Below are 12291 nucleotides of genomic sequence, written 5' to 3'. Positions count from 1 at the left end.
ATCTAGAGACCCTGGCAAGGACAACTGTGGGTTCCTTCCCCTTCCCTTTATGCTCCACCACAGTGAGCATACTGGAACGCGTTGGACCTTATGATAAGCAGTTCTGCAGGGTCCCATTTCATAAAAGGACATGTCAGGAGCAATAACAGATGCCCTTGAGTTTTGCCCCACAGGCACATTGCACAGAGAAGCAAGAACCAGCTCCTTTGATGAGGAGGAAGTAACACCAGCTCCTCACAAGACAAGGATGCCATGTCTCCTTCACCATCTTATCCTGATCATTTCAAGGCCTTTCAAGAACCTATGAAACATGTAGCAGACACTTTACCAGTTCTGTTGGAGGAGATAGGGGAGCCCCAACATTCCCTCTTTGACAGCCTTCATATGTCTCCTCAGGGCAAGACTGCCTTGCCCATAAATGATGTTCTGCTAGCCCCAATCCAGCAAACTCTACCTATTATCCTGCCTACCTGCAAATGGGCCAACAAAATATTATATTCCACCCAGCGGCTCGGAGTACTTTTTCTCCTACCCTTCACCCAACTCTCTGGTTGTTGAGACCATTGACAAACAAAACAGGTGACATCAGTTCAATTGAACACCATTGCACAAAGAGCCAAAATAACTGGACCTTCAGGCCGCAAGAGCTGGAGCTGTCAATTACCAAGCCCTGATGGTAAAGTGTGATTTCACACACTATTTTAAGTTCTCACTTTTTACTGAACACCTGCCTCAGAATCAGAGAAAACAATTTCAAGCCCTCATCGGAGAAGGCTAGACAGTTGCTAAGGCGTCTCTCCAGGCCTTGCTTGATGCTGCCGACACAGCTCATGTTCTATGGCTATGGCAGTAGTCATGTTCCAAGCTTCCTGGCTGTAGTCCTCCGGCCTCTCCTGGGAGGTACAAATACTGTTGAGGACATTCCTTTCAAGGGGTCCGAGTTGTTTAGTGACACCACAGATAAGTCCCTTCATTCTCTCAAAGATTCCCGGGCAACACTTCAATCCCTGGGTACCTATGCACCTGAAACAAAGGAAAATACAACAGATTGCAGATAGCTAAATGATCTCATTCAGACCACTATGAGCCTATGAGACTGGCTAAACCCCCTGGAAAAATCCTAGATTCATTAAGAAAGGACCGTCCATAGCCATCACCTCCCAGTCAGCAACACCCTCAAAACATCCATTTTGACCCTTGATCGAGGATCATGAACTATTTCCCACTCCGGATCCTGTGCTGCACTCCTTTACCCTTTCGGGGATCGACATTACCATTTTCTACCTGGCTGGAAGCTCCTCCTCATAGACAAATAAATCCTGGAGGTGATTTCTGCAGGTGGTCCCATCCAGTTCAGCTCTTTACTGCCTTCTCACGCACCCCTGTCCTCCTTCAGGGACCCTTCTTAGGAGGATCTCTTGGGGCAGGAAATACCTTGCCTTCTAACACTGGGACAGATGGAACCTGTTCCACTGGACTTCACTGGAAAAGAGTTCTAGTTTCAGTATCCTTGTCTCGATGAAAAATGGGGGATAGAGACCAGTTCTGAACCTCAAGACTTTGAACACCTTCAGCCATACTCAGCAGTTCAGAAAACCTTCAGGATACTTATTTTCATGTTGTCATGCATCCCTCACACAGACAATTCCTATGTTTCGTAGTAAGCAGGGACCACTACCAGTATTGCATCCTACCTTTCAGCCTTTCTGCTGCTCCAAGGGTCTCTACCAAGATCCTGTTGGCTGTCACAGCCATCTTTGCCAAATGGGAATAATTTCCCTACCTGTAGGACTGGCACCTGAAAGGTTGCTCATTTCTCAAGGCATAGACAGCAACCATCAAAGCCCTATCTCTGTTCCATTTTTTGGGCCTCTGCCTCAATGGAGAAAAGTTTACTCTCACAACCACTCAATACATAAACTTAATTGGGGCCACTCTGGATTCCTCCACCACCGGAGCGTACTTGCCTGAGGACAGAATTGTCACAATGTCCAATCTTGTTTCAACAATACAACAGAGCCCACAAACCCCAGTAAGATATTGCCTACAACTTCTGTACCACACGACATCCTGTACATCTGTGACACCTTTAGCAAGACTACACTCTCAGTATCTTCAAGCCTGTGTGAGAATGTTTATGCCTGCAATAAGCACGATCTATCCAAATGAGTGTCTGTAACTCGGAGGGTCCTCAATTCTCTACATTGGTGGAAGGACCCACAAAAGATGTGCATGGGAATTCCATTCCTACAGCCTCCTCCCATGAGGATCATCACCACAGATCCCTCCCTGATGTGCTGGAGTGCATATTCCCAGAACCTTAGGGCTCAGGACAAATGGAACCCTAAGGAGGCGATGCTCCATATCTGTATACTGTAGCTCAAAGTGGTTCATTACGCTTATCAGCACATTCTACCCCACATCAGAAGCCACCCAATCAGAGTAATGCTGGACAACAAAGCAGAAATGTATTCTATCAAACAACAAAGAGGAGCAGGACCCCAGTCCTTATGTGCCAAATTTGTAAAATTATGGAACTGGTGCATATCACACCGCATTCAGATCTCATCGACCAGGACTACAGAACAGAGTTGTGGACTCCCTCAGCAGGCACTTTTGCACCAACCATGAGAGGGACCCGAACAACTAAGTATTCAGAAATATACATGTCACCTGGGGTCATCCAGAGAGAGACACCATCCGACGAAACACCATCAAGTGCGAAATGCTGGCTGTTCTGCTGGAGGGAATAGCCACAAATCAAAGGGAGATGCCCTAATCATTTCTTGACCTCATGTATTGCTCCATATTTATCCCCTCCCACCTCTCCTGTTCACGGTCCCGAACAAACTGAAACAGGAGAAATTAGTAGCTCCTTTTATAGCACTCTCATGTGGTTTCCAGAGCTGGTTTGTAAGTTCCTGCAACTGCTTCTCTCCCTTTTCTTGACAGCGAATTTCCTTACCCAGGAGCTGGGATCTGTCTTCCACCTCAACCACTCAGCGCTTCATCTCAAAGCGTGGCTTTTAGATGGCTCTCTGGTGTAGAACAAGTCTGCTCCCCAGAAATACAAACAGTACTGCTGCTTAATAGCAGGAAACCCATAACAGGGAAAACTTCCATGCAAAAGTGGAAGCTCTTTCAGGGTTGATGCAGCCACTGAACTATACCTCTTTCCATGTCCTGTCTGACTTATGTTCCAGCTCCATTAAAGGTACACCTTGCTGCCATCACAGCTTTCTACTCTCACATCAAAAGGTTCACATTCTTCATCCACACAGCCACTACAAGGTTTATCAGACCTGTTCAACCTATTTCCTCCTGTCAAGGAATCAACCCCATCACAGGACCTCAACTTGTCCTTAATGCACTGAGGAAACCCCCATTTGTACCTATGAGGAACCGTTCTCCCATTTCTTTGTCCATCAAGACTTTGTTCCTCAGTATAGCCATCACCTCATCTAAGAGAGTACGGGAACTTGGAGTCTTGATGTCTGGCTCACTGTACACAGTGTTCTGTCATGATAAAATGACACTATGTCCACACCCTCACTTTCCACCTGAAGTTTCTTCAGAATTCCATGTTAATCAGGAGAATCATCTACTAGTGTTTTATCCCAAGCCTTGCTCTTGAAGAGAAGGAACAAGCCTCTATGCACTACATGTAAAAAGAGCTCGGCCTTTTACGTCAACAGGACTAGGCCCTTTAGATCTTCCACTAGACTCGTCGTCTCTATTGTAGAATGCATGAAAGGACATCTGACCTCCATCCAAAGACTGTCTAAATGGGTTTCAGGATGTGTCTTGTCCTGTTACGAAGCCTTACGGGTTCATCCCCCTCTAAATTCTTGCTCATTTCCCCAGGGCTCAATCTACCTTTAGCCATCTTAAAAAATATACTGATATTGGATGTCTGCAGTGCAGCCATCCGGTCTTTGTTGCATATATTTTACCATGTGCATTATGCTCTTATGCCCAGTTACAGAGCTGATGTGGCTTTTGGTGATGCTGTTCTATGATTTGTACTGAATCCATATCCTTGGCACCTGCCTCTGTATTTGAGCTACTGCTTGGGAGTCTCCTGACATGGAACATGTATAGGAGGAGAGGTCCTTTGCCTTGTACAGTAATGAGTTCTTTGAGAGGTGTGTCCTTATGGATGCTCCACTACTTGCCCTCTGCCATAGAGTCTCTCACTGGACTTGCATGGGTTGAGAAAGAACTGGAGTGGTGGCAGGTCTGCCCCTCTTTATATTCCCATGTATCGGAGCATGAGGGTGTCTAGGGTATAGGCACGGACCCATGGAGAGTGCTGACAAAAATCTCAGATCAACAGTGCACGGGCATACACGCATCCTGACTTGGCGCATCTTGAAGAATACCAGTTATTGTACAAAGTAAGTAACCTCTCCTCCTTTAACCAAATCATCCCTCTGTGACCTGGGCATCATGGCTAATTCACTAGTCCAATTCATTGTTTAACAGTGTTTGGAGTCCTCCTCATTGAAACCAGATTCTCAGGCATTCACTCATCTTTTTCATTTAATGATGTAGCTTAGGAAAACTTTAATTCCTTTGAGGGAAAGCTGTTCTTTCCTGCTCAATCCTTTCTTTCCTGCTATTTACTGGATTTCATGTTGAGTGTGATGGCTATGATAGTCAGACAGAAGGTTCTACACAAATCCAACCCTTTTCAAAGTATCTCATGGTTGGTCAAAGGCATGGGTGGCAGGTATAAGAGGTTTGGGAAGGGTAAGCCTCCCCAAACAGCTGCTGGTGGAAGCTCCTGCTCAGCCTCTGCCCCCAAGGCTCCACCTCTGCTCTACCCCAGGCCCCACTCCCACTCTGCCCCCTACAGCTTGGCCTCCCCGCCCACTGCTTGTGCCTCTTTGGTCTGTCCTGCCTGCCACTGGTGCATCTTTGTCCTTTCCCCCTAGAGGTGTGAGTGGGGGGTGGGGGTGTGCCTTGGGGAAGGGGCGAAGAGTCACGGGCAGGAGAGACCTCGGGGAGGGGGTGAAGAGGTGCAAGCTGTGGGTGGGAGGGAGGGACCTTGGGGGGTGTGGCGGTGAAGTGGTGTGAACGGCATGTGGGGTGGGGGAGCCTTGAGGGAGCGGGGCCGGGATGGAGCGTGGGCAGGACCTCGGGGGGAGGAGACCGAGCACGGGTAGAGTCATGATCCAGATGCCGTCCCCTCCCCAAGGCCCCCCTTCCCCCACCCAAGGCAGGAGTAATGTGCCGCCCATGGTCAAAGGGTAGTATGAATGCTTTAAAAAAAAAAAAAAAAAACTCCTGCAGTAGGAGTTTCCTTGCCCTTTGCTGCAACTTGTCCCCCATCACCCCAACCCAGTGCAAGGAGCTTGTTTTACATGTATTTGAGTCAAGGTTGTCATGGAAAAGTGGTGTTCAACCCATCAAAATTTTATTATTACGGTGCTTAGTGGTTAAAGCAGGGGCATGTGAGCTAGGACTCCCTGGGTTTTGTTCCCAACTCTGCTAATGACTCTGTGACCTCAGACAAGACACTTCTTCTCCCCATCTGTAAAATGGGTATAATGCTTTCTGTCTTCATACAACACTTTGAGACCTACCTTTTGGAAAAGAGAGACAATGTAAGCGTAAATAGTCACTAGTAAATGTTAACGCTGAAAGCTTTCCTGTTCAGCTGAAATAGAGCTGGGGTCCTACCTCAGATATTCACAGACATGCTATACTGGTGCCATAGTCGTTAAAATTTCCTCTTGTCTCTTGTTCCTGCTCAAACTTTACTCGGAAATATGGTTCACAGTGTGTCTGTGACCTCTCAAAATCCTGCACTGAACAAAATGAGAACAATTTTTTTTTGTAAAATAACAGCAGAACTAAGGGTTTTAATTCCTCAGTCACTGTTTCCTGTTTCACCTAAAATTCCCTTCCTGTCCTCATTTTTCTGCTATCCTAAAATAAACTTTCTCTAGTGACAGTTGACATAGTTAAAATCTGTTCTGTGTTCCAAGTGTCATTGACTATCATCCTATTACTATCCCAGTGAGCTCATTGGGGTGCCTGTGATACAGAATTCCTGGAAGTTAGGCAGCCTGGGACTTCCATGAGAGGCAGTGCTTAGAAAATGGAGCAGATAACTAAAGGAACCTAATCAGCCAGTGGGGGTGGTGGGTATGTATGTATCCCATGCTGTAAAGGACTGGTTGCATCCTGGCATTGTCAGCATGGTGATACGTCTTCTCAAAGACACTTCAGGTGCTGTAACTTCTTGAAAGTTCATCTGACAGGATACAAGACTGTCTTATCAAAGTGTGAAGTAGATCATGACCCCAGTGGGGTGGGGTGGCAAAGAATGGGGGAGCAAAAGGGAGAATTGTTCTTGGAGTAGGTATTTGTGAACAATAATACAGTAAAATTGGGGTGAGAACATGATGGGAGAGGGTGAGATGACCAAAGTGAGTGCAGAGAACTGATTCCACATGAACCACCAGTATGGGAGTCTGGAAAATATGAAAATCCACTTCTGCTCATTATGGGTCTCCCCAGAATCTCTTACTGATAGCAACTGGGACACTGCATTTGTGAAGAATTCCCCTCTCCATCTAGGGAAATGACAGGATATCAAGCAAAAAAGTACTTCTGTGTTCATAAATTCTGATGAATTTTTTGTTTTAATTGCTTGCTTATTACTCTACTTTTTAGGAAGCCCAGTATACTGCAGGTGTTAATAATACTAACTCCCTCCACTTTCCTATCAAATTTGAGTAACTAATGGTACAATTTGAGGCAGCATAGTCTAGTGTTTTGGAGTACAGGCCTGGGAGCACAGAACTCCTGGGTCCTGCTTCCAGCTCTTTGTGGTCCTTGAGCATTTCCTGGGTGGGGTTACATATCACTTGCCTTCCTCTCTGTGTGTCACCATCTGTAAAACGGGCATAGTACCTACCTGCCTTACAGGGGTGTTGTGAGGCTTGATTAACTAATTGTAAAGTGCTTTGAAGATGTAAAGTATTATTTAAGTGCAAATAAATTTTCAACCAGCTTTTGTTACCCTGCAGGCTTCTAGTGTGTCTTTTATTCTAGGAAATCACCTACAACAAATCTCTCTGCTTGAAATTTTGTAGTGGCAGCTAGTTTATAATGACTGACTGATGTGTGCAGATATATCAGATGAGCTTATGAGCTTACCTGCTTTGTCTGTGTCAACTGTATTGTGAGACATCAATCTTTCTCCTCTTGTGCAATAAAATAAGTCATCTTAAAGCAATAATGCCCTTCCCTAGGTGAGGTTGCATGGGAATATCTGCACTATATGGGTGGCTCAGAGAAATCAAAGCCTTTGGCCTTGTGCATTACAGCCAGAGGCATACCAATATCCTCATATTAGCGAATACCTAATCATGTATTAGTGCTTACCTAATGTCCCCCTACTGCAGCATATCTATGTGCAGTATGTATGCACATGGGTGTAGGCAAGAAGACAGCCTGCACAAGATGCAGTCTGTGTACAACTCCCCTCAGTGCTTGGGTAAGACTTCCCCATTCATGGATCTCCCTCTGCTTTCTTGTTGCTGTAACAACTAAAACATCTCTCATGCCTCTTAAATTTCCACTACCATTAGAAGTCTGATGTCAATAACTTTCTTCCCCCAATTGAAAGGTCAGTATCTTTGACCCTGCCCATTGATTTAGCATATGTGCTCTGTATAGCAACGGACTGGTCTGGGAAGTGAAAGAAATTGCATCTTCAGTGCTAGCATGGCAGTCAGAGAACTAACCACTAGGTATGCTGTAGATTTTGTGGCCTTTCATTTCCCAAACCTGCTATGTGGTCCTGGTGACTAGCTCTCTGGACAGCCATATGGGAGATTCAGGTTTAATTCTTGACTGAGGTTACATATCCTGCAGAAACAGCATGCCTAAGCACTAGTGGGAGAGCAGCATCTTATGCTGTTCAGCTGGAACCCCTCTTCCCAGCTGAGGGGAAGCAGAAAGAAGCTCAAAATGGGCTTCCTGATGAGAATGGTAGTGACTGAAGACTTTAGGTACAAGAAGTTAAGAGAGCTCCTTGGCTCTGCTGGGAAGCATAGATAAAGGAAAGGAGGCCAGTGTCCCATATTTGGGCTTTTACTAAGTTGTCATTACAAACACAAGCCTTGTCCCATTGAGCAAATGACTCAAACTGTTAGGAAAATAAAGCTGTAAGTGTTGAATGCTTCTGGTATTTCCTGGGCAGGATCCATGGCAGGTTGAGGACCTCCAGGAATTGCTCATCATAATTTTAACAACCTCCCTAACTCATCGCACTCACTGTTACGTCATAAATCAAGAGCATAGAAATAATCTGTCCCTTTTTTTTAATTAACCTAGATCTAGTTCTAGATGGTGGTTATTATTACAGTATTCTAACTGGTGAGATAATAGTCATGTATCATGTGACCTAATTAATACTCTGTGGAAGTGATGGTAAGGATATTTCCAAGTAATTTATAATTAGGGGAACGAAGTAATTAACCCAGTTGATCTGCCACTTGATTCCATTATGAATATGGCAAATCAGTAATTGTTGACCAAATAACTGTACACTTATGTTAAGAGCACCAGATTGGAGTTACTTATGCAATTCTGAAGTAACTAGGTTAGGTTTCAGTGATTATTTCCCCAGTGAAAGATCCTGGCCCACTGCGAGGCAACTACCTGGATAAAGTACCTACAGAAAAATAATTACTTTTGTGTAAAAGTATAAGTAGTCAGCAGCATCCAAATCTGTCATTCTGTCCAAGGCTTGAGACTTACAGTGGGGACACCTATTCTTGTTATATATCTGTAAAAGATCCTGCACGTCTGATGGGACAAACGTGCTTCTTGCAGTGCTCACATACATATACTGTTGGTAACTAAGAGTTTGTCTACATGGTGAGCCAAGATGTGAATCTACAGTGTTCTAGCTTACCACCCAGAAACATTTTGTGTGCTGCAGTGCAGTGAAAATCCCAAAGTACGGCTTAACATACTGCCACTTGAAAGCATAGCATTGTGCTCCGGGACTTTGCTATGTATCAGTGTCCACATGGGACATTGCAAGCTGTTGCACTGTAGAGTCACACCTTGGCTTGCCACTCAGTAACTTGCCATGTAGCCCTAACTGTGCAAAGGGAACTTACGAGCTTCTGGCCTTGGTCCAAATTATTGAGCTATAGATGCAGTTTCATTAGTTCATCCACTTGAGGGACCTGATAAACACTGGAACAAGACAGATTTATTGTAGAAGAAAACGTGTGATTCAATAGTTAAAACAGAATGACAGTCAGGACTCTTGGATTGTATTCCTAATTCTACCACTAACTGGCATTGGGCAAGTCACATAACTTTTTTATGCCTTAATGTTCCAACCTGTAAAATGAGGATAGTAATACGTAGCTTCCTACTTCCCAGGGGTGTTGAGAGACTTAATTAATGTTTGCCTAACACTGAGATTTTCTAATGAAAGGTGTTGTATGGTGGCAAAGTAGTTATGCTGTTCATTCTAATCATCATATGTGTGGCTTAACAGGAAACGGAAGGTTGTGCCATAATATCGTTTACAATGGCTGACTCAAATGGATGTTGACATCTTTAAAATGGATCTCCCCTCTTCCCCACCTCCCTGAGAATTGTATTTCCTTCCTTTGTAGGACAGTGTGTTTTGTACACCGCTCAACTTAGCAATGGCTAAAATGAGACGGTGACCTTTTAAATGAGGAAGTGACCAAAATGCAGGGCATAGCAGGAAACCACAAATGGCAGAGCAATAACACATGTCCAACTTATTTTGCTTTGGAGAATTTGCTGTCCCACTTCTCATTCCTTATCAAGAATTGGGAAGATGAGACATCGCATTGTATAAATATTGATTCTTCTTCCTCTGTCTGTGGATGGAAGATTGTGGCGCAGGGGTCTCAGTAGAGGACTGTACTGATGGGAGCCCATCAGGTGGACAAAGAGAACAATGGATAGGCTTAGATAGTGTGACTGAGACACTGAAGAGGCCTGTGAGAGTCATCACTTAGGACAGATGGAAAATCTCTTGGGGTGATCCCTCTCTTCACAATGTTTAAACCCCAGCAAGGCTAACTGTCATCTCTGGCTGACCTGAGAGAACAATGGCAAGTAGGAGCACAATGGCAGCAGGGTGTCCTTTCTCAGACTGTCAGGGCGAGACAGAGACTGTGTGGTGCCTGGGAATGGACAATATATGAGAAGAGAGGCAGTTTGCTGTCAGGGAGGCAGCAGAAGAGTCTGGATCCCTGTGAAGCAAGAGCCAGGGAGGGCGTGTCCAAAAGAAGAGGTGCCAGCTGAGCAATGCAGACAAGGGAGAAGGAGGAGCCATTTTGGGTGGGCCTGGATGGAGATTGAGGTTCAGAAGGATTAAACCTGTCTCCTTTAGTGTCTGAAGGATCATAGGCTTCTCACCTGCAAGTGCTGAAGTGTTTCATATTACTGACTGGGGACCTTGGAAGAAAATAGTTTTTTTTCTTGAAAAAATAAAGTTATTATATCCCAAATGTCAGTTCTAAAGGCTCCAATTTGGGGAGTGGCTAATGTTGCATCGGGGTGAAATCTCTGAGTGATAGATAACCAACAGCTCTGCTACTACGTTCTCTGTATATGTGCGGTTTGCACTATGTGCAGTCTCCCCAAAGAATCTCTGAAACCTTCCTGTGAAAAAGCTGCAAGTTTGTAAGCAAATGGGATGAGGGAGTGAGGAGCCAAGCAATATCTCCTAGGAATCTGAAGTATTTCAAAGTGGCTCTTGCTAGAAGCAAACCAAATTGTTTCTGTGGGGTCGGCTTATGCTGCGTAAGGAAGTTCTCTCACTCTTAAACCGTGACTGCAAGCCCTTGGGGTGGGAGCGGTGTGTCTTCCCCCCTTGCCTGACCTTGTGCTCTCACTTGCCCCTTTCACATACACGTCAGGAGTAGTCCCTAAGAAAAGCCAGTAAAAAAACACAACCTCTGCTACCAGAAGCCACTGTGAAGCAGCAGTGCTTGCCTGCTGTGCTCCTCTGGTTTTGGCTGGGGTTCGTACCATCTTCTGAGGCTATAGTGCAGCCCTACAAGCAGCCAATCTAAAGAGCTAGAATCCACATCTGCAATACTCCCCCTGCCCAACCTCTGAGAGTCAATTGCTTCTGTCACTGACCGAGCCCAGCAATGGCGCAGGAATCTCACATCCCCTTTGTCTGTCCCCAGAAGGGCAGCTATATGCATGCTGGCTAGAGTCTTTATTCCTCCAGCAAGGGCTGCTAGTCACTGTGTCACAAATTGCTCATGTTATTTCCTACTTCACATCTGTGTTGACTGGTAAATAATGGGAAAAAAACTCATGAGACTCTTAATTCCCCTTCTTGGCATTAGAGGGAGGGATGGCAGCTGGGTAGTGAGTGCCTTAAATAAAGGAGCATAATTCAGAAACCTGCCAATTCCATTAAGACCATAGTAGTGGCTGAGGGGGAGTTCTTAGAGAGAGTGACCTTGACACTAGAACTCTGCTTTAGCTGCACATTTCAGAGTGTCTTGTGGGAGTGAAACTGCCAGTTCAGTGAAGGGGGATGACATTTTCTTTGAGGCCTTCCCCTAGCAAGCCAAGTCCATAGCTCATTACTAGGTATGCAGCTGTGGTCTGTCTGGTGGATGGAGCATGGGATGGAGAGTGAGGAGTCCTAGATTCTGTTCCTAACTCTGTCATGGGCTTTGCACCCTTGGGTAAATTGCCATTCTTTCTCTTTGCCACAGTTACCCCATTTGTGAAATGAGGGTGATTCTACTGCTTACTTCCCTTTGTAAAGAGCTTTGAAAGCCACAAATGAAAAGTATGTAAGTACTAATGTATGAAAGTACAAATGTTATCATGTGAACTATTCCAGTACCCTGTTATAATCGACTCTCGAGGGAACTAAGCATTACTCATGTATGAAGCTGCATTTAACTTTCTGGCTGGCTCATACTCTCAAAATGCCCAATAAAAATATTAATGTCCTTGGAGTATACCAGAGCTCTTTGAAGTGATCAAGGAATTTCTGAATCTGATACTTATTCCATTGCTAGCTTTGGCATGGAAGCACCTTTTCATTGGTAATGTTAAGCTGCCCAAAACAGTGACTGGGTGTGCCCAAATCTTAAACAGCAGAGAAGAGTGGGGAGAAAGCTGGACACTGTTATGAAACAGACTGGCTGGTAAATTGGGATCCTGCTGGAAGCACTCCTGGGGTGTAGAAGGGTATAGCATTTCTGTTCGAGATTAATGCCTCTCTTGGCTGAGGTCACTCTT

General features: G+C 45.1%; 1 protein-coding gene across 5 annotated transcripts in view; it reads left to right on the top strand.

Annotated features, from left to right (window-relative positions):
- The window catches only part of ERGIC1 (endoplasmic reticulum-golgi intermediate compartment 1), an 87512-nt gene that overhangs the window by 50916 nt on the left and 24305 nt on the right, over positions 1-12291 (top strand). Inside the window, exon 2 of one of the 5 annotated variants that reach the window (XM_067566552.1) lies at positions 11757-11837. The exons of the other annotated variants lie outside the window; for them this stretch is intronic. Within the exon in view, the coding sequence (XP_067422653.1) occupies positions 11827-11837 (11 nt within the window). The 5' untranslated portion in view covers positions 11757-11826. The remainder of the gene's footprint in view (positions 1-11756; positions 11838-12291) is intronic. 5 annotated transcript variants of the gene reach the window in all.

The sequence above is a fragment of the Emydura macquarii genome, unplaced genomic scaffold (assembly GCF_026122565.2).
Source record: "Emydura macquarii macquarii isolate MOO-44397 ecotype Brisbane River unplaced genomic scaffold, CSIRO-AGI_Emac_v2 contig_2768, whole genome shotgun sequence".
Classification (NCBI taxonomy): domain Eukaryota; kingdom Metazoa; phylum Chordata; order Testudines; family Chelidae; genus Emydura; species Emydura macquarii.
Note: the sequence above shows the minus strand (reverse complement) of the source record. Positions and strands in the feature narration are given on the sequence as shown.